Source organism: Lycium ferocissimum, unplaced genomic scaffold (assembly GCF_029784015.1).
Source record: "Lycium ferocissimum isolate CSIRO_LF1 unplaced genomic scaffold, AGI_CSIRO_Lferr_CH_V1 ctg9989, whole genome shotgun sequence".
Lineage (NCBI taxonomy): Eukaryota > Viridiplantae > Streptophyta > Magnoliopsida > Solanales > Solanaceae > Lycium > Lycium ferocissimum.
Genome location: NW_026727980.1, coordinates 4,392 through 28,067, shown reverse-complemented (window position 1 = coordinate 28,067; position 23,676 = coordinate 4,392). Strand labels below are relative to the sequence as shown.

The 23,676-nt window shown below is 39.1% G+C and overlaps 1 protein-coding gene across 1 annotated transcript; it reads right to left on the bottom strand.

Annotated features, from left to right (window-relative positions):
* Positions 1 to 21,289: 21,289 nt before the first annotated feature.
* Positions 21,290 to 23,276, bottom strand: LOC132046236 (uncharacterized mitochondrial protein AtMg00860-like; the record flags this gene model as incomplete). Its single annotated transcript, XM_059436803.1, has 5 exons — positions 23,270 to 23,276; positions 23,103 to 23,152; positions 22,778 to 22,895; positions 21,629 to 21,706; positions 21,290 to 21,586 (listed from the first exon to the last, which is right to left on the bottom strand). Coding segments are annotated over exons 1-5 (550 nt in total), but the record flags the coding sequence as incomplete, so codon positions are not given.
* Between the last annotated feature and the right edge of the window lie 400 nt (positions 23,277 to 23,676).

Here is a 23,676-nt window from a genome sequence, read left to right as displayed (position 1 = left end):
ATAAAACACTATGAACCTGCTCACGTACTCAAAACACCGATTCAGTGTCCTGTTAACCCAATATTGATCGTGGTCAACTCTAATCCTTTAAATTAAGTAGTTTTTCAATCAAAGGTCTACATCACTCCCAAGCCCATTAGGATCCGTCCCAACCACTTGACGAAGTCATAAATCACGTTGCGGACCTTAGGGAATCGATGAAACTCTAATTCGAGTTCGTTAACCACTAATGTGAACTTTGGTCAAACTTTTCCATTTTCTTAACTTAAGAACTTTCAATTTTATTATTTCTTCTTTGATACTCGCTCAATTTCCTTGAAAACTGTGCCACCCATCCCTGCAAGTCAAAATCACAATTCTAAAGCTACAAGGAGGTTAATTTTGCAAAAAAGAATAAAAAAGCTCAAAATGACCTAGTAGGTTGTTACATTTTAAGTGAATTTAAAATATTATTAGCTTTTGATATTTCTGTGGTTTATGCTTGCAGCTACTATATTTCTTTGAGTTGAAGGTCTACCGGAAATAGTCTTTCTACCTTCTCAAGGTAGGGGTAAGGTCTACGTACATTCTACCCTCCTGTGACCCATTTGTGAGATCACACAGGGTGGTGGTTGTTGTAGTTGTTGTTGTAGCTTTTGAAATGTAATTATTTGATAATGTTTAACTAATTAAATTTGCCCATGAATGTAGATGAAGATGAAGACGTTTATAAAGACAACTTTATCAATAGATTCAACTATAAAAAGGCTTGCTTCTTCCTTGATGGTTGAATGGAATCAAGCCCAAGGGCAATGTTACACCTTGAAAATTTTCGCATTGTTTGCATCGTAAGTAAATTAGCATAAGCTCAGAGAGGTCATGGAATCCTTATAAGGTTAAGGAAGACTTGTAACAATTGCTAAGAAAGTGTTTAAAGGTTCCGGGATCAAGTGAATCGAAGAAATTAAGTTTGTCAAAATTTAAAAAAAACTTGGCAGAATTTTGGAAAGGAATTTTTGGTCCAACTTGGGAGGGGTATATCTTCTAGAATATGAGGAGTTATGGAATGTATAACCTATGTAAATTCAAGTTCAGCGAGCCTTCTTTCCAATGCAGCTAACAGATCGCAATTATGAGAAGTACGGGATAAAGTACGGTCCGTAAAAAAATGTAAATCCCATATATTTTGGACGTACTTTACCCAAATTTTCCAGAAAGTTGGAAAATTTGACTTTTAAGTAAGGGCTGGAAAGTATTGGACGTACTTTGAAGTACGGCCCGTAGTTTTTGGCCGTACTTTGCTCGACTTTTCGAAAACATTGAAAGTCGGTGGACACTTCCTATAAATTGATTTCCCACGACTTGGGGTCATTTTATTTCATCAAAACAGATCCCTAATGTCTATCTAAGCTCCATCTAACACCCATAAACACCCCAAATCATTTCAAGAAAAGATCAAACTCCAAAATCCTCAACTAGTTCATAAAAAGTGATAGTTCTTGCTTCTACATAGATTTGTGGTGAACTTAGTCTTAAAACAAGTTGTGTAAGTTGAAGTTCTTCAAATATAAGGTATGTTCTTCATCTTATCTATTATGTTAAGTTGATTTGAAGATTTAGCAAGTCTTAAAAGTGAGAATAGTTATGGAGGAAAGGCCATGAAGTGTTGTATTGTAGTTGTTGAGTTCATGGACTGTTTTGAGCATGTTGTGGCTGTGTTGTTGAGCTAATTTCCATGTATATGGATAGTATCTAATGTTGTTGGTGTGTTGATGAGATTATGCTCCTTGATTGAGAAGGAAAAAAAATGTATATTGTTATTGTATATTGGTATATTTTGGGTTGTTTGGTGCATATTCTTTGTATGGACAGTGAAAGGAATATTTAAGGACTTCTGTAAGCTTCTTGTTATTATTGTGGGTTGTTGTACATGTTGATAGAAGTAGGTGATATAGGGAAAACGCTGCCCAATTTTTGTTTGCTTATCTAATTGTTTAGTTTGATCTTATAAGCGTTTCAACAACTTAACCTTAGTATGAATCATCTTGAATGTAAATTTGCAAGCTTGGGAAGATAGACTTTGAGTGGTTAAGTAGACGGCGAGGTATGTTAAGACTGTCCCTTTCCTTTTTTTTGGCATGATCCTTATGAACAAGACAGATACGTAATGTTAATACATAATGATTCTACTCTTAGAGTAAGGAAAGATCCATTTGTTTCATGTTCCAAAATGACATCTTCGTAAAAGTCTCTCTTTAGATCCAAGATGGTCTCTAGAGTATCGCTCACACACACACACACACACACACACACACACACACACACACACACACACACATATATATATATATATATATATATGTGTGTGTGTGTGTGTGTGTGTGTGTGTGTGCGCGCGCGTGTGTGTGGGGGTATGCGGAAGCATTATTGTGACGCATTATATACGCACTACCACCTTATCACTGGTCATATGATTATACGACGATGATGATGACCACAGTGGCCGATACGATACGATACGATGGGATGCCCATAGAGGCTTGACAGACGTTATATACGCATATATATGTATAAACTCATGCATACATGCACAGTATTTATTCATATCATTAGCCGTCAGAGGTAGCTCTGATGCATAGTATCTATGCATATCATTAGTCCTCAGAAGCAGTTCAGGTGTACAAGTTTATTTTCTCTCACGTTTCATGTTACTCTCATGTCTCTATTATGTTGTTTTCAAGCCTTACATACTTAGTACATTTTTCGTACTAACGCCCCTTTTATGGGGGCACTGCATTTCATGCCCACAGGTCTATATATATTGGTTGACGGTTCTCCCAGTAGGATATCAACTCAGGAGACAGTGTTGTGGCACTCCATTTTCCCCAGAGTTGCTCTGTGAGTCAACATGGTCACATATACATTTGCATGGGTATAGAGGGCCTTGTCCCGACCATATTATGTCATGTATTCCAGTAGAGGCTTGTAGACAGTATGTATAGGTAGATGTATGTGACAGCCTTGTCGGCTTGTATATCATAGATCAGTACGGTTATGCATGTGTACATACATCTTTTGGGCTTGTGACTCTTACAGTTTACGATATCTATCAGTTAGCATTATGGCCCACTCAGATATGAATATGAGATGCATGTATGTTTTGTGGTGCTCGGTAGGCTAGCTCCGAGTGCCCGTCATGGCCCTCCGATTGTGTCGTGACAAAAGTGGTATCAGAGTAGTTCTCTTCTAGGGTTGTCTACAAGCCGTGTTCAGTAGAGTCTTGTTTATGAGTGTGAAGCGCGCCCTACTTATAAATAGGAGGCTACAGGGCTTGTAGGATGGTTACGCTTCTTTGTATTCTAGATCGTGCTATAGAGCTAAGTCATAGGGTGTAAGATCTTCAACCCTGACCTTTGTTGTTTTATAGTTTGACGACAATTTCTTCAGAAAGGACTACAGGCGATTCGAGGATTGCAATGATGATAGGGGGAGGATTAAGTTACTCTTTGGAGGAGGACCCAAGTGAAGATGTACCCTCCATTGAGATGGACCCATCTGAGATCATGTCTTCAATAGAAATAGACCCCTTGGAGATTCAAGATGAATCAGCGCTATAGGTATTATCGATTTTGGTAAGTGTAGAGGAGCCAGGAAAAGCTCCGATATTACCAGTTTCACTTTTGTCCATAGCTGGACAAGGAAAGAAAAGGCCGATGCTGGGAGTTGAAACTCAAGCTTCGGATTATGGTAGATCAGCAGAGAGCGCAGGGCCTTCCGACAAATTGAGGAATTTGCAGCCTGAGGACCCTATTAACTAAGACTCGACAACATTTCAGAGCAAGGTTCAAATGAAGGTGGTGGCCAGACCGGGCAGTTAGTATAGTTGGTACATTTGTAGAAGTTCTAGGTGGCGGTGAACGACCGATAGAGAGACAATAGGAAGAAGAATTTTTTCCAGCCCATATTAGAGTGATTCGTGCCAGATCTGGGTTTTAGAGTAGGGCCATAGGAAGTCCCATATCTGTCAGAATTTCAGGACCAGAGCAACCAATGATGGAAGGTACATTCGTTGCAACAATAAAGTGTTAAAAATTAAGCAAGTATGATCTTGAAATGTTTTATGTTATGCAATGACGATAAGTCATAAAACCCTGACGATTATGTTAGGGAAAGGAAAAAAGTAATGTTAAAGAGGAACCTAGAGTAAAGTTTATGGTTAGGGGATGGGTTAAAATTATGAATGTGTTGAGAGAAGAGTGGAAAAGATATGTTGTGATAATAAGACAATAGTATGATTAATTAGGAAAGGCTTGTGTGACTATATCTACAGAACTACGAATAATGGGTGTCAAGAGGAATCGTAAGATATGAATGCCTTGTAAGTAAGAGGAGATAGTATAGTACGAGGGGATGAGTGATGACACTAGGTACAATTAATATTGCAGTAATGTTCATACACCCTTGAGGATGGTATGGCTATATCACATGCAATTTTGTTAAGATAACGTCCGAAGTACAACCAATAAGACCTAAAAAAGAGAGAAGGTTGATGGGATTTTCAGTTAGGCGATAACAAACGACTGAGCTTATACTGTGAGTGGTTAACAACCTTAGCAATGTTTTATTAATGAGACATCGGTATGATTAGATGGGTGTTGACACCTAATTTTTGACCTCCCATAATTTGTTTTAATTACCCAGAGTCCTTGAATATTAAACAGAGTGAAATATGTATTCTCAGAAGTCAAGATAATTTTATAAAATTATTTAGATAATATTTTACAAATTTTCCTTGATAAAATAATTTCTATAATATTATAAATTAATTTAAGTATTTTTACAATTATAATACTTTTGCTAAAATTAACCAAGAGAGAAAATAATTTACCACAATTATTCACTTAACTGTCTAAATTGTTAAAATTTCAATGTGCAACGTATTTTACTCTGTTTAATACAAGGAATCTGGCTAATTAAATAAATTAATCCTTGTTCAATCAATTTATTAGAATTTATCATAATTAATTGAGTGTTTAATTGTGGTTTATTCTGTTACACATTAAATGACTATAATTGAAATAATCAATTAATAGTCCAGTTATGACCCAATTGAAAATCAATTTCCTTATTTGAAGTCATTATTGCAAAATTAGCCTTTTAAATGTTATTTATTTTAATGGTAACCTTATATGAAAGGGCCAAAATCATTGGTCCAAGTAATTAAGGTCATTTTTGCATATGTTAACCTAAGATGGCTAATTGGACCAAATAAGGCCATAAGTAAAATAGCATGGTCTTTAAATTAAGCCAATTAAGGCTATGTTTGCAATTAAAAGTCCTTTTATGCAATTGGCCGTGTCTCTAATTAATTAATTAATTAAGTATTGATAATTTTTGGTCATAATTGAAAGGTTTAATCAATAGGCATTTTCAATTTTTTGCTATCTTTTAAAGAGTCATTTTTTTAACCCTTCCATGTATACGCATGTATACACGAGTATACAAATATATATGTATACATACGTGTATACTGTGTATACAATGGGCTGCCCCTCTATTTTTATTTGGCCGAGTCCAGCCCAATATAGGGCAAGACGCAGTCCATTGCAATACAAGTATATTGGGGCAAGTCTTCGGCCAAACAGACCCCTTTAGGGATTATTTGGTCTTCAACCCAAGGTTTCATATGAAACCCTAGGTGGCGCCGCCCCTTTCCCTTCCTCTCTCCTCGTCACCACGGCTATTTTGGCAAAGTTTCAGACACATAATGCTTTTTCAGGGTCTGCTACAACCAGATCGAGCAAGCATTAATTATTTCGCTCCTTCTCACCTAACGCCACCTCCAAACACGGTATAAAGCTCTGTGTTTTACCTTTTTTCTTTACTTTTCTATGAATTAACGATCAACACTGTATTTTCTTTAATTGTTCTTGTTTGTTTTCGATATCGAATACCGCAATACAATTGGTTCATGAGGAACTTTTTGGATCGAGTTTTGTAGGTTAAAATTCGACCTTTTGTGCCTTTTTTGATGTAATCTCCACCCTACAACATGGGATGTGAGGAGGAAATCCCATCTTTTGGAGTTATCCCACATCGATGAGATTGGGGTTTGGAGGTTTTTGGGATCTACTACATGAAGGACCCTAAGCTATGTTTATTGGACATACATGGACACTAAGAATTATCAAATAGTCTTTACACTCAAAATACCTAAGTTTTTTCTGAGCAATCTGTTCAAAAAAAAAAAAAAAAACTTTAAGAGTTTGAGTTAGTTTTAAATTTTAAAGCTTTGTTTTTATGGTTTTTGTGGTTTGAGCATTTGAGGAGTAAACAAGGTCTCCAAGTTTAAATTTCGACCAACGCTGCACAAAGAAAAGGTAATTCCCCACTCGCATTTAGTTCATTTTTTTTTATGTTTTGCTTTCTATGTGAGTTATTTTTTTTGTAGCTAGTTAAGCCTAATTTAATTGTGTCTTAATGTAGCTCCATGGCTGTTTAGTGTGTGTTAATCATGTTGCTTGTTGGTTGTTAGTTTAGATTAGTTATTAAGCCTGCCTATGTGTTTGATTAGGTATTCATGATTAGCACTAATCCATATCCATGTGCTTAGTCCAGTTTAACTATGTGATCAACATGCTTATTATCCAAGTTCTAGTCAAATATGTGTTTAATTATGTGCACCATGTATTAAAACTAGTACTGATGGTCTTAAAATCATGTTGCTAGTCTACATATGGCTAGTATATGTCCTTCTTTCAGAGTATGATGAGGTTATGTGCTGTTTGTAATGATTTGTTAGTTTAAATTTGATTATGTGAGCTGATTAGTGTATTAATGATGCTATTACTCAAATTAGGTATGCACAAGTTGAATGTTAGTCTTATTGAGGTCATGAGCTCTTATTTGATAAGTCTAAACATGTTTAAGGAACGTTCTAGTCTTGTCTTATATGGTGTTGTTAGTTTAAGACTAGCCTAGTCAAGATTTAGCATGTGAATATGTATTTCAATGATTTTGTGCCTGCCAGGGTCCTTGTTTAGTACATTCTTAATGGTAGTTTTGTGTAACTACATCTTCATAGATAAATCTGCCCTTATCATATTAAGAACATAGCATCAGTGACTTTTAAGCCACACCTCACTACTGCTTGCCTGCCTGATTTCTGCCTACACTCATATAAGATCACCGAGTATCCTTATAGATGTTATAAAGGGGACCTGTGAACTTGCATTATGTATAGTCATCTACATTTCAGTGTTGTTGTTTAAACCTGTATTTGAGTTCATCTCATTTGGCATTTATCTCTTTGATCCTCTGGGGCATTCTCTTGCTCGTTTGAATATCTAATGCATGCTATGTAAAAAAAAAAATGGATTTTTATATGCGTTTGTTTGATTTTTTTGTTGAGTACTGTCTTTTTTATGGAATCTAACTTGTGCTTAGAAAACAGTCACATGCATATCAAATGAGCTAAAACACATATGTTGTTTGTGACTAGATAGAAATCTATATTTGAATATGTATATAGTATACTCAAATCTGTATAGGGTGTACAGCTTTTTGTATGTTTTGGTACATGATGGTTTGTAAATTAAAGTATATGAGAGGTATACATCCGGTAGGATGTCTTGTAAATGGCCTTTGCATTCCTTGTTAGATGTAACATGATAGGTTAAGTCCTTTCTAGGAAGTTTGCATGGCAGTCTGTGTGAATATAAGCTGAATATACAAGGGATATACCAAAATATACCAAGTATACTCCAAAACTCTATATGCCCTGCGTATGTATGAGCTTCTATACCTAGTGTATACGAGGTATACTCTTTTGTCATAACTAATATGTGGCCCATTTTGGTTAAAATATATAATGCAAGTGTATTTCTTTATATTTTGCTTTGGTGTATTGGGCCTGATTATTTGTCCTCTTTATCTGTTTTCCCTTTGCATATGGGCCTTCCGCCTGCTTCGTTTTAAATTCTGTCATCTTTCGGTCCATTTAGACTATCTGCGTTTTGGGCTAGCTCTTATGCCGCGTTGACTTAATTTATTAAGAATGGAACTGCATATATGTGTGTTATCAGCTATGATTAGTTTTACTTATAGTTTAGTATACCAGCCTCAAGCCTATCCCTAATCCTTATCTTCTTATTTGTTTCATGTGAAGACTTATCGAGCCACTTGGGCCACTTCCTCGCATTGAAACCTGTTGGGCCAGAAGCCCAACCTCTATTCTTGATGGAGTCCGACAAAGAAAATAGAAAGGGAAGGAAATATTGATACTTTGAAGGCCCAGCTATGGGTGAAAATAACCAACTGGTGGGCTTAGGTAGGCCCACTAGATTAACTTTCTTCTTTATTTTTTTTTCATATTTGTATGTAATTGTAAAAACATGTAAAATATTGGAACCCTTGTGTATTCTTAGAATTTAGGAAACACTTAGTACTTTAGAAAGTAGCCTAAAACATTTTTTTTTCCATCAAAATTTAAACGATTTGAACTTTACATAAAAATAGGACTTAACCCAATTTTGGCTAAGTATAACTGGTTCGACATTTTGATTAAGGGATAAAATGATTTCAAAATGGTTAAAGTGGTAAATGATTTGGGCCTTCCGCCCCTTTGTGGAAATTGTTAACCAAACAACGACAATGAGAACTGTTTTGGGCCTTAAGCCCAACCGATGAAACTAGACTGTTTATTGAACATAAAAAATGGAGTTTTAGGGGAAAAACAACGTAGCAACTTAAAGACCGATTGGATGGCAATACTATTTTGATAAAGAACACTTCAAAGGCTTTTGAGTAAATTCTGGAAATCTGAAAATTGAGGCTTCGACACCGTGTGAAATAGAATTGGACTTTTAGGACTTGATAAATAGTTTTGAGACTGTTGGTCTAAAGACCCAAAAACCGGTGGACCAACAACGGGAAGAGATCTACTTCGATTGAAATTGAGATGAGATGGTTTTGGCGGAATACTATTGACTTATGGGCTTCAACAATAAAAAGTGGAACTAATTTTTTATAAATGGATTTTTTAGTATATATATATATATATATATATATATATATGTAAAAACGAGATATACTCCATATTTTTACATATATATACGTATAAAAATTCGTAGGTATTAAACCCATTTTATTAGGACTAGAATAGTAGTTACTCTACTCGGAAGAAATTCAGAGTGTGTCTTAGTTTGGCCACAAAGTGAGTTGAACACTTACGCAGATTTTCTGAACCAAAACCCCTTTTTATAAGGGGATTTTTTGCCGAATTTTTTCTTGAAATTATGCTATGATATACAAATGACACATTTGCTGAAAACTAAACATTTTTAAACAAATAAGTACATTAATCACATATTGAAGCTCGTAGGTCAACCGTATTCTACGGATCTTTAATACTAGGGTGCGTAAAACCTTCCCTAGGATTTCATCAGAACCCTTACCTTGAACTTTGGTCAAAAAGATTTTTTTTATTTTGAATAAATCTTTAAATCAAGTTTTCCTAGTTTTCCATAAATAAATTAGGTGGCGACTCTAAAATATTAAAATCCAATTAGAACACCAACAACCTCGTAGTAACTTTTATGCCTACGTAAAAGTGAATTGTAACAGATGGCGACTCCGTTGGGGAATTTTTAGGTTCTAACCATAAGGATTTCAATATAATGTGATTTTAACTGTACTTATTTGTTTATGTGTTTAAATTCCACAATTATAACTATCATTCATTTCATATCATAAACTCCGCCACTCTTGGCAAAAAGCATGGTTTCAAAGGGGACACGCGGGATCGCGGCCTTGATTTCACTAGAAAACCTGAAGCACCCCTTCTTTGGAACACATTGAACATTAAGTTAGTGTGCGGTCACCCAACAGCCTACAACGGTTTACCCCGAGTAGTTTCCTTGGGTCCAAAGTCAATTCGAAAACCCACTCTTGCATATGCCTAGGTTAGAGCTGAAACAAATCCAAATATGAAGTAGACTGGGAGGTTTGGATATTTTAGATATATCCAAACCCGATAGGAAGACTACCATGTGTCAAGTATGGTCTATGACCCAAAAACACCGCATCTCATATTATGTGCTATTTGGAAACAGGTAATGTGCCTATGAATGAAAACATTGCCTAGTGGGGGCGGGGAATTAACTTTGACTTCTATTTTGTAGATGTCAATCAACTTGAGTTTTTACATGGTCTTGGCTACACCGGAGTTGCTTCGTATTTGGTGGGGCCAAATGTCCTCGGAAGAGAAAAGGGGATATCGTGTCACTTAGGAAATTTGACATCCATTATGACTATGACGGGTTGCAAGGAATTGATAGAAGTGATTATCGGATTCTGGGATAGCGATAGAATGGTTTTCAGATTCGGTGATGACATCGAAATGATGCCAACTCTAGAGGAGTTTAGGGATGTGTTGACTAGCATAGGCTCGGGACTGAAAAGAAGAAAGAAACTCGATCAAAATGTTTTAATCCAAGAAAAACCCACTTACTCCCAAATTTTTAGAATGCTTTCTTTGAATTACGCCAATTGGGCCCATGGCCCCACCATACCCTTTAGAGAGCTGACAAAAGGTTTGGAAGCCCAAATGGATTCGTGGAACATCCCGAAGAATTCAAGACTTATGCCAAATGGACGACCACCAGACCTTTAGCTTTCACCATTTGCTTTCTGGGAACCATGGTCTTTCCCAAAGATTGGTCCTTAGCCATAGATGCCCGAGTCATTTCGGTCACCCATGCCATCCTCTACGGCATAACCTAACAAGAAGAAACCAAATACTTTGACATAACCCCAATCATTCTAGCTGATTTATACCGAGCCCTAAGCCTCTTCCAAAATCATTACAAATACTTCCAAGGATGTAACTTACTCCTACAATGGTGGATCCTTAAGCACATGATCAAGGTTAGGGTCAACAACACTAAAGTAAGCCGGCCGAAAAGGATGATCTTTAGGACTTTTGTCCAAAAAACAGACAAAGTTGGGCATTCACCAATTCCAGATTGAAGGAAGAAAGCATTCAATGGATGTTCCACGACTTTGTGTCCACTGAAGTTGTGGTTAAGGGAAGAAAGTGTCCATTCTTACCACTTATGGGAATTCGGGGTATTCACCCTTATGCACCTGCCAGGGTCTTGAGACAATTTGGGAGGATTCATGTTATGCCCCAGATTGGAGGCTTAGGGGATTTTATCATTGACTATGACATCAATAGGCCGCCGAGGTCTTTGGATTGCGTACTCGAATGGAAGGGTCGCATGATTTGGGGTCCCGATACCTTTGTCGAAGATAGGTTTCGTCCGAGTTTTGTTGTGGAGTATAAAGATTGGTTGAGGGCCGACTTACAAGGCACACTTCCTCCTATACTTAGTCTCTACAGCTTTGTGCAAGACAAGGATTCGCAAGCCAAGATTCAAGCCTGTTTGGTTCAGAGAAGAGCCGACGACAGCTATGCTAAGTATTTGGAGAAAATTGAGCATGACAAAGCCGTTATAGAAAGTCTAAGACATGAATTGGAGCTTAAATAAAAAGACTTTAGATGATGTTGCTCCACTGACTTTCACACAGAAAGGATTTATGATGGAAGCCACTTTGACATCGGCCTATCTTCATATCTAGACTACTCTCCAGAAAGTAAAGAAGGCCAAGACTGACGCGATCAGGCTTCATCATCCACCACTGGAGGATATTTTTGTTGATTTATTTTGTGCACTATCTTTACTTTATCTTTTGTACTCCTTCGAGGAAGAATATTATTATTAATGATTATGGCGCAATGGTTTGGTTCAAATGGCACATTTATGTTTCAAACGATTAGTATGCTTAGGAACGCGCGTAGTGTAATCTAATAAATTGCTTTGTGTGACTTATTTGCTTTCATATGTTTCGCTTAAATGCTTAATTGATCTCTAGTACCGCCCACTCACCCAAATAAAAACAACAGAAAAGGCTCAAATATGCCATCCAACTATCGAAAATGGTTCATTTATGCCACTAGTCTATAGTTTGGCTCATTTATGCCATCGAACTATAGGAAATGGCTCATTTATGCCATCGAAGATGAACACCATTTATGCCACTCATCAATATTTTGCATTTATACCCGCCTATTACCAAAATGACTCATCCATGCCCTTTTTCATTAATGTTATATCGAGAAGAACGAGGCCTCCAATTAGCGGTCATGTCGTTTAATTAAACCGAAAGATTCAAATTAATAAAAATCCGATCTCGCCTTAAAAACCAGATCCGAGCGGACAAAGCCAAGATCAAAGAATGAAATATGGCTGATGCGTTAATGGATTCGGTGGAGAGTATTTCCTATAGTTCGATGGCATAGAAATTTCTATAGTTTGAAGCTCAAGGAGAGAACGAGCCTTTTCCGACAATGAACAAGGGATCCTTCCCGAATACATCCCAGAGGTTATGAGAATAGAGGAGTTCGAGGAAAGAAATGGAGTCGAGTCAAAGCCAAGATAAGAGAGAGCCCACATGGCCATCAGAGGAGGTTGCCTCCCCGCACCGTCAAGCCAAAAGGGGAAGGAAAATGGAGTTTTGCTACACCGTCGCGCCCAAAAAGGGAGGAACCTCGCACGCGCCATCAAGTGTAGGGAGGGCCCGAAGAGCGAATAGGGTATGTCCAACCAGCTTCGCCCGAATGGTGGGCTATTGCGATTAAGTCATTGGATTGTCCCTACCACGTCTCGCCTAAGCACATTACGAGCGAGGAAATGATGATCAAGTTTCGAAGTAAAGGGATAGTCAGTATTTGCTTCAACAGGTTGCCACCATGTGCTCCGGTATTCGCACACAAGAGGTGCCCTTATCACCGGGATCAGGTAGGGCACACCATCAATGAATGCTTGGCCTTCAAGAAGAGACTCATCAAATTGGTAGATGAGAAAAGCATCACCAAGATGTTGGGCCCGCATTCACTTTTGGTCCATGACAACATCACCCCAACTGAAGGGATTACGCTGAATACTCATATTTGGTGCTATGACTTTACAGTGTTTAAGGACTCTTAGGCTAGCATCTTCCAGAAGTTGGTCAGAATTGGGAAGATTAGCTCCATCAGAACTAGAAGGGCTCAAACTGAAGGAGTTGGCCACCACAAAATGTGTCTGTGCCATTCTGGAGCTTTAAGGCACGACATCGAAGAGTGCGATGTGTTCAAGTTTTAGTTGGAGAATTTGGTCCACAAAGGCGCTTTTTGGTTGGTGCTCCCATCTCAGTATTAGGGTTTGGGCCTTTAGGGCTAAAAAGGGTTGAACGGACAAACAACCTATGTTGACCTCAAAAGAAAGGTCGCTTTTTGGGTAGTTTAGGGGATCCCATTTTTGTACTTAATACGGATTTGTCCCCACCCCTCCCCCCCATTTTATGTAAACGGAACTGCGCCGACCTGATGTCCCAAGGAGGGATACGCAGGAAGCCTTTTTAAATTTTATCTTATGGTCACGAGTAGGTTTTAAGATAGGGCATTCTACGTAAGACTCGATCCCTATATTATAAATATTATATTCCCTCCACTCAACAAAGCCCAAGAACCCAAGACCCGGTACAATAGATCAATTGAGCAATTAAATAAAAAATATAATTATTTATGTGCTAAGTGTTGTTTTTAAAGTACCAACTATGTGATATCTTGATTTTCTTTCCATTGCCTGACGAACTAACTCTGTTTGCCTTTGAGTTATTCTTTTCTTATAGAAAGAGAAGTTGATTCATGTTCACACTGGCATACTTCACAAGATCCAAAGCTGCAATAGTATCCTTATCCCAACAAGGCAAGGGCAAAGCAAAAATGACCGGTACTTCCAAGAACGAAACTACCCCTACCGACATTGCTCTCTGAGAATCGCCTCTGCGCGATCTGCCTGAGTCGTCACCTATTAAAGACTTCATGATAATGATGTATGAGAAAATCACCCATCTTCAAGAGGAAGTAACGCGAAACAAAGCTGCTAATGCTGCCCGATAGGTCCCTGCTGAGGAAAGAGCCTCCACCGTTCTTTCCATATCTGAATTCGCCGTTACCCGACCATTTCCCCACCCAGTCCGTTGTGACCACCATACCATTTACCCCAATAAACGGGCACATTGGTGCCTTACACAACACCCCATCACCACTTAAGACTAACCAAATTCCCGGAACCGCTCACTCCATCCTCTTTTACCCAACACCACAAAATACCCATCCCGGCATCACTATGCAACCAAGCGTCATCTCGCTACCAACCGACAAGACCACCCCTATTCCCCGAACACACCCTTTTGTTTCCTTTCCACACACTCACACCAGGCACCTTTTCACCCGATCAGGAAATTGGCCATTATGAGGAGATGGAAAAGGCATGGAAAGTCGAGCAGGAAAAATAGGAAGAAAGGCTTGAGGAAGATGACCGTAATGTTGGAATGATCCATGAGGACTACCCTCACTGGCACAGGTCTGAGTTATGATGATTTGTGTATGCATCCCAACTTGGATTTACCCGAGGGCTTCAAAGTACCCCGTTTCAAGTTATTCAATGGGACGAACAATCTTAAAGCGCATCTGCGGCCTACTGTGACCAATTGGTCGGTGTACGATACAACTAAGCACTCATCATGAGGTTGTTCAGCCAAAGTTTGACTGGAGAAGCCTCAGAATAGTTCACGGTGCAAGACATACGTCGTTGGGTCACATGGTGTCACGACCCAAATCGATGACTCACGACGAGTGCCTGACCTCTAGTGATCAAACACCCCTATACTCGTACCTGGATAACACTGAATACCAAGGGCCCATGAATAATTTGATCTGAACTATACTGGCTTAAGAAAGGATAACATCATGAACTTGGTACCATCATAATGTATATATGCTGAAAAGAACGGTGCACGCCGACTAGGCCACTATATATGCTGTACACAAAGAATAGGAGCCGACAAGACTACATCACATGTCATCTACATACAACTGTCTACATACCTCTATTGGAACATAAAGCTGTAGAAAGGACGAGACAGGGTCCCGTCATACCCATATATAAACACATCTCAAAAGAATAGAATAACAAAATAGACTGCAACTCCAGATCAAGTGGAGCACACTGACCACCGCTGGACAGGAGTCCTATTGAGCTGGACCGACCGTCTGTCTACCTGAACCTGCAGGCATGAACACAGCCCCCGAGCAATAGGGCAGTTAGTACGGATAATGTACTGAGTATGTATGGCATAAGAGTAACATATACATAAAAATCATGAAAGGAATATGAAACTCATAAGCCAACTGATTGTCTGAATGCATCTGCATGACTGAATGTCTGAAAACATCTGTGTAACTCCATATAACTGAAAGTGCCTCTTAGCTGTATGATATTCATGATCTCTTTAAAAATCATATACCTCTTTATATATAGTGAACTACCCGACCATATAGGTACGGCGTTATTATCAAATGAGTAGTATACTGCCCGGTCATATAGGCACGGTGTTATCATCATCATCCCGCGTCCGGGACGATATCATAAGCTGCCCACTGTAGTGGTGTGCACATCTACATGCCTGCCCAGCTAACTATATCACGGCGCGGTGTAAGAAAATAGCTGTACATATATATAAATGCATGAAAGACTTGGAAAACAACACTCTGAACTACTCTGAGCAGCATAAGATCTCTGGAAGCCATAGGTATAAAACATAGGAAATCAAGGACACGAGGAATCATGTACCATCTAAGAGTAAAGTCTTTGGAACTCGTTCGCTTACTATGTTCGTTTGGATAATAAGGATCATGCCAAAAGAATAAAAAAGGACAGCCTTAACATACCTTGGAGCGTATCTAATCGTCCAACATCTACTTCTCGAATTCGTAAGTCTACAAACAAGATAACATAGGCCACCATTAGACCATTTACATCACATACTATCTAATTCAACTCAAACATCGACAACAACATCCACAACCTCAATATCAATTCTTACATATCAAATATAGCCAAGTCTATTCCAAATCCTCTCTCAAAACAGCCCTTAGTTTCACCTTAACCTTTATTCAACTTACCACTTCCATAATTATATTACCTTTGCTTAAAATCACTAAAATTATTGATAACTACTCAAACACAAAGATAAGAATCATATGATACATACCTTGAAGGAACTAGGATACCAAGAATCAAACTCTAACTCCAATTCCCAAGCTCATCAACTTCAAGGAAACCCTAGGAACAACCTTTTTCTTGACTAGCCCTCGGATCTTGCTAAAATTCTTCCAATATAATAGAAAGTGATGAGAGGAAATATTTAAGGGTTTTCTCTAGTCTGAGAATGAGGAAATAAGGAATAAAATCGTGGGACTAATTATTTATAGATGAAACTAGAAAATTCTAGTGATACGGGTCGAGGTCCGTCTATTTTCACCTGCATATTCAGAGACTGCATCAATGTTGACGACGCGGATCGACGGCCCGTCGACACTTTAACTTCTAAGTCATTCATCGCATCGATTTGATTGCATCCAAGAACATATGCTTATACTTTGGTATACGCGAGGTAAGGCACTTAATATCTCAAAAATCAGGTACTGACCTCCATTCTAAGGGCATACTCAACTAGGAAACCATAGGATTTCTTACGGCGAAAATGAGAGGCGTGATATTCTCTCTCCTTAGAAACTTTCGTCCTCGAATATTCATACAAGTTATGAGCTATAAAATTTTTGGCAGAGTCTCCTCTGTAATTATACCAATCGAACCTGCACGCAGCAACCCAATACAATGCCACACGGGGCCGCATGCTAAAATATACAACATCATGAACTCACGACCAATCACTATAACTATAAGTAAAAGCAATACCTGGGGGTGATGATGCCTCAAACTGGGCTTCCTAGGGCAACGGAAACAAGTACGGGTACTTAGCCTTCATTTCCTTTTCAGCTTCCCAAGTACTTTCTTCAACATTATTATTTCTCTAAAACACTTTAACGGAAGCCACATCCTTAGTTTGCAGTCGACGAATCTGCCTATCCAATATAGCCAGCGGGTATCCTCATATGATAATTGCTCAATTACCTGGATATCCTCTACCGGTATAATTCTCGAGGGATCTCCTATACACTTACGGAGCATTGATACATGAAATAATGGATGTACAGACTCCAACTCAGAAGGCAGTACTAATTCATATGCCACCTTACCCACTGTGTGAATGATTCTATATGGTCCAATGTATCGAGGGCTCAACTTACCTTTCTTTCCAAATCTCATCACTCTTTTCATAGGCGAAACTTTCAGGAAGACCCAATCACCTACCTCAAACTCCAACTTACGTCGCCGATTATCTGCATAAGATTTCTGTCTACTCTGTGCTGCTAGTAACCTTTCTCGAATCATTTTTACCTTCTCGATTGCTTGCTGTATCAAATCTGGGCCAACTAGCAAATTTTCTCCAACCTCAAACCATCCTATAGGTGATCTACATCTCCGCTCGTATAAAGCCTCATAAAGAGCCATCTGAATACTGGATGATAACTGTTATTATATGCAAACTCAATAAGAGGCAAATGATCATCCCAGCTACCTCAAAAGTCAATTACACAAGCTCTTGGCATGTCCTCAAGTGTCTATATAGTACGCTCCACTTGTCTATCTATCTGCGGATGAAAGGTAGTACTAAGACTCACCTGAGTCCCCAATCCATTCTGAAAAGATTTTTGAAAGTTAGCTGTAAATTGCGCTCCTCTATCTGAAATAATGGGGTAGGAATACCATGAAGTCGTACAATCTCTCTAAGATAGAGCTTCACATAGTCTTCAGCTGAATAAGTAGTTCTGACAGGCAGAAAGTGGGCTGACTTTGTAAGCCTATCAACTATGACCCATATTAAATCATACATCCGCTGAGTACAGAGCAAACCTATAATGAAATCCATATTAATTACTTCCCATTTCCACGTCGGAATCTCCAAAGCCTGTAATAAACCTCTGAGCTTTTGGTGCTCCATCTTGACTTGCTGACAATTCGAATACTGAGTGAAAAATTCTGCTATATCTCTTTTCATACCATCCCACCAATAAATTTTCTTGAGATCATGGTACATTTTTGTTGTGCCCGAGTGAATGGAATAGCGAGAATAGTGGGCTTCCCCCATAACTTGCTGACAGTGGCCTGCAGTATTAGGAACGTATAATCTACCTCGATATCTGAGCACTCCATCTCCTGTGATCACGAATGGTGTCTTTTCTTTCTAAGGAGTTTGTCACGACCCCAACCGATGGGCCGCAACAAGTGCCCGACCATTGCCGGCCAAGCACTCCTATGCTTGCATTTACTTCTCATTGATCGTCCATCACAGGCCCATATACATGCGTAACCCCAAAAAACCGGTTTCCCGAACAATCAACATAAAAGGCACCGTACGGAACTCACGGCGCCAACACATACATATAAACGCAAAACATCGAGAATAACGGCGTGAGCCGATTTGCTATTTGGCACACATATATAATCGTACAACAAAAACACACGCCGACGGGGCATTTTACCATCATGGCTACATATCACTGTCTCTAGACCTCTATGGAGTACAAACTGTAGAAATGATAGGACAAGGCCCTGCTGTACCCATATATGTACGTAACCGAATAGCATACTAAAAGGACTGAAGATACGGATCAATGGAGCGTACCGGCCCTGTATTTGAGGGGAGGTCCTGCTGTTGTGAATCGTCGGACGGCTACCCGATCCTGCCGGGCATGAACGCAACATCCACAAGAAGGGACGTCGATGCGAGTAATGTGCAGTATATGTAAGGCATGAATAGTAACACAATAAGGGATGTAAAGTATGAACAATAACAGAATGGAAATATAGAGCACATCGTGAGATAAAAGAATAACATGTACATGTGAGTGCCTCTTAGGGCGGATGCCATGCATGCTAGCTTTCTATTGAAAATATTTCTTGTTCATATATATAGAAAATAGAACATATCATATTGCCGAGGCGTCGGCTCCTATCCATTTAACCACATATGTCCCGCGTCCGGGCATCCAGCGTCCGGGATGAGATCATATTATACCAACTGATCAGGTGGTTACGCGTATATAACGCTCTGGCCTTTTTTCCCATATTCCCCATTTACATATACATATATCATATAAGCAGCATGCAGGAGATCCCAAAGAAAAGCTATAACTCGATCGGAGTGACGTAAGGTCGGTAACCTCCGATTATATTATGGAATGATCATCGGCTATCTCACCTTGAATGAACAATTATTTTAAGGTGAGACTACCAATGAAGAATAACATCAAGAGAAAACATAGAATAAGGTCATAAATCTCATAAGGCGTCACTTCATATACTTTGAAGTCTTTAGAAAATAGAGTCATTATCAAGGAATAAAATTGAGGATCAAGAATAGCTCAATATTCTCATATTCATATTAAATCCACAACTTGAGACTTTCAAATATGAAACCATTCTCATGATAATCATCATAGACATATTCACATCTTTGACATCATCGTTGTCATTACAAAAAATATGTCCGTCGTTGTAGTCATAAAAGCTTACAAAATCATAAACCTTTGTTTTGGAAAGATACGGACAGTTTGGAAAACATTTACGGGTTATCAGGAAGGGAATCATGCCTTAGAATCATAGACTTTTAACTTTTGATAACAAGGAAGATATGGAAACATTTATGAAGTCATATCATAGGAATCATGCCTTTGAAAGAAAGGGACGAGCCTTAACATATCTTTCCGGTCGCCTTACTCTAATTACTGCACGCTTGTCTTTCCAAGCTCGTCGATCTATATTTAAGAGGATTCACACAATCGTTAGACTCATCATTATACGCTTGTCTTAGTCCTTCAAATAAATCCATTTATAATCTGCCAAAGTTCGAAAGACCTCCCCTATTTATATGTCTAGCCCGAAATCACAATACCAACAAAACAACAACTACAACAACACCAACATAAACAACATCATCATCAATACCAGAATATTCCATAAAGCACCCCATGCGATGTTTATCCCATTTCTCAACCAACAACTTTATTATACAACCATTTCATCACTCTATCTTCGTAAATAAACCAAAAGTAATATTAATAAGGAGAGATTCATACCTTATTTTTGTTAGAACAATGATATCTTCAATATCCACCTTGAATCCACCGCAAAACCATACTAGAATCACATCTATGCGTTTATCCGAGCTTCGATTAATACTCCATCACTTGAAGATTGCTTACTTTTTGTTTCCCTCTCTCTCTCTCTCTTCAATTTCTGGGCTAATCTGGTGAAAAAAAGGGGTTTTTACCCTTTATATAGGGTCAAATTCGGGTCGGGTCACTGTAGCACGAGTTTCTGCTCTGTCAGCTGAACTTGTAACGTCCATAATTCTCTACTCCAATGTACTATCGAAGAGCGGTCTATTGCGTTGGAAACTAGACTCGACGAACTTTATTTTAGGCTTTTGTTTCACCTTAAAACACTTCATATGCTAAGAGATATTCATCCCCCAATTTGGACTAAAATTTCCACACAAACATTACCCATCCTTTCTCCAAAGTCGTACTACTTCATTTCTTCCACTTATTTCCTTATAAAACCTTCCGGTATACCTTATATATATCCTTCACTTATTAAATATACTTAATAATGCTTGCTCCTTATATTCCAAAGTGGTTTTACTTAACCCTAACTCAACGTACTTATGTTTCAAATTTGATAAGTGCTCTTCAAAGATACGGGGTGTAACAGTATCCCGCTAATGACCTAAAATAGGATCCTCATACTGACGTTCCTTTATCTCCGCTACCAAAGATGACATTGCGGTATCCTGAACTGTAACTCCTATATCACCTGAATCTAACAGCCGAACTCCAAGGCTAGTCAACTGACGAACTTCGCGGACTATCTCTCTTTTCTCCGGCTGCACATATGATAGGATACCCATGGATCTACGACTAAGAGCATCAGCTACTACATTACCTTTCCAGGATGGTACAGAATATCAACGTCATAATTTTTCAGCAACTCTAGCCATCGCCTCTTACGTAAGTTCAAGTCCTTCTGCTTAAAGATATACTGGAGGCTCTTGTGATTAGTATAAATATCAACATGAACACCGTATAAGTAGTGTCTACACATTTTCAAGGCATGGATCATTACGTTTAACTCAAGATCATGGGTGGGATAATTCTTCTCGTGCTTCTTCAGCTGTCTGAAGGCATAAGCAACAACCTTGCCATGTTGCATCAACACACATCCCAACCCAATACCTAAAGCATCACAATATATCACATAGCCATCTGTTCCCTCTAGAAGAGTCAAGACAGGTGCTGAGGTCAACTTGTCCTTCAATGTCTGAAAACTCCACTCACATGCATGTGTCCACTGGAACTTACCTGATTTTTGAGTCTGCTTAGTCAATGGTCCTGAAAGAGAAGAGAATCCTTCCATGAACCTTCTATAATATCCTGCTAAGCCCAAGAAACTACATATCTCTATTGGTATCATGGGCCTTGGCCAATTCTCCACAGCTTTAATCTTTTGAGTATCCACTCTAATGCCTTTATCTGAAATAATTAGAAAAGCCACAGAGTTCAACCAGAACTCACACTTGGAAAAATTCGCATATAACTCTCTATCTCGAAGAATTCTAAGCACTGCACGTAGATGATCTGTATGTTCGGCCTCTAACGAAGAATAAACCAGAATGTCATCTATGAACACAATCACGAACAGGTCTAGGAAGGGTCTGAATATGCGATTCATCAAGTCCATGATACAGCTGGAGCATTAGTTAAACCGAATGACATGACACGGAACTCGTAGTGCCCATATCTAGTCCTGAATGCCATCTTTGGAATTTCTTCCTGCTCACCCTAACCTGATGATATCCCGATCTTAAATCTATCTTCGAGAAATATTTAGCACCCTGCAACTGATCAAATAAATTATCAATCCTCGGAAGCGAATACTTATTCTTTATAGTCACTTTATTCAATTGCCTGTAATTAATACACATTCGCAAAGAGCCATCCTTCTTTCTTACAAATAATAGCGGTGCTCCCCACGGCAATGTACTGTGCCTAATAAAGCCCTTCTCGAGTAAATCTCTCAATTGCTCCTTTAATTCTTTCAACTCCGCAGGCGCCATTCTATAAGGGGGAATGGATATTGGCTGAGTATCCGGTAGTAAATCAATAGTAAAATCAATCTCCCGCTCTGGCGGAATGCTTAGAAGCTCATCTGGAAACACTTCTGGGAATTCATTAATCACAGGGACAGACTGAAGGGTCAGTGAATGCCTTGCACATCCTGAACTTGAACTAGGTGATAAATATAAATTTTTCTGATCATTTTTCTTGCCTTAAGATAGGAAATAAACCTACCCCTCGGTGAAGCAGCATTACCTTTCAACTCTAGGACTGGATCGTCAGGAAACTGGAATCGAACTATCTTTGTTCTACAATCAACATTAGCATAACAGAAAGCCAACCAATCCATGCCCATAATAACATTAAAATCAATCATGTCTAACTCAATCAAATCTTCTAGGGTATGATGATTACAAACTATCACTACACAGCCTTAATATACTCGCTTAGCTATAACTGGATCACCAACTGACGTAGGTACCTCAAACGGTTTAATCGATTCAGGCTCTACCCCAAACTTACCGGCAACAAATGGAGTAACATATGATAAGGTAGAACTTGGATCAATCAGTGCGTATACATCATAGGATAAAAAAGATAATATACCTGTAACAACATCAGAAGACGTCTCACGATCCTGTCTACCAGCTAAGGCATAAATGCGGCTCTGAGGACTGCTCGAGTTAGATGCTCCACTCCTTCCTCTACCACGTCCTGCTGGTATCTAAGAACCTTGCCCTGAGGAGCGTACTGATGAAGAAGAACCAGCTACGGACCCGGTAGGCAAAACAATACCTACACCACCCCTCGACGGACACTCCCTGATCACATGACCTGGCCGGCCACAAGCATAGCAATCGTCATATCCAAATCGACAGTGGCCGGAATGTAATCTACCACAGTAGGTACACCGAGGCAAAGGTATTCTAACCTGATCTGACTCTAGTTTGTGCTGAGAACCCGAAGCTCTAGAACTGTGGCCTGCTCCGGAATAAGAAGACCGATCAAATCTCAGACCTGAAAAATGCGGAGGTGCACTCCCCGCTGGGTGAAATGAATACCGAGAATACTACTGTCTTTGTCCTTCTCTGAACTTACCAGCCATATCTAAAGACCTAGCCCTCTTACTATGGCCCCGATCACGCTCGCGATCTGTCCTTCGATGGCGCTTACGATCTTCCAGATTCTATGTATATGCCTGTATATGGGAAATGTCCATACCCGGCTGTAACGCAGTTGTCGTACACTCATCAATCAAATGTGACCCTAGACCCATACGAAACGATGAACTCGATCCTCTATCTCAGCCACCATAGCTGGGGCATACCTAGCCAATGAATTAAAAAGAACACTGTATTCTTGAACACTCATATTGCCACCTCAATATGCAAGAATCTTTCTGCTCGGGCCCGTCAAACCTCTGGTGGCAAATAATGATGAATAAAGGCGTTTGAAAACTCCTGCCAAATGGCTGGAGGGGCATTCTCTACCCTAGATAGCTCCCA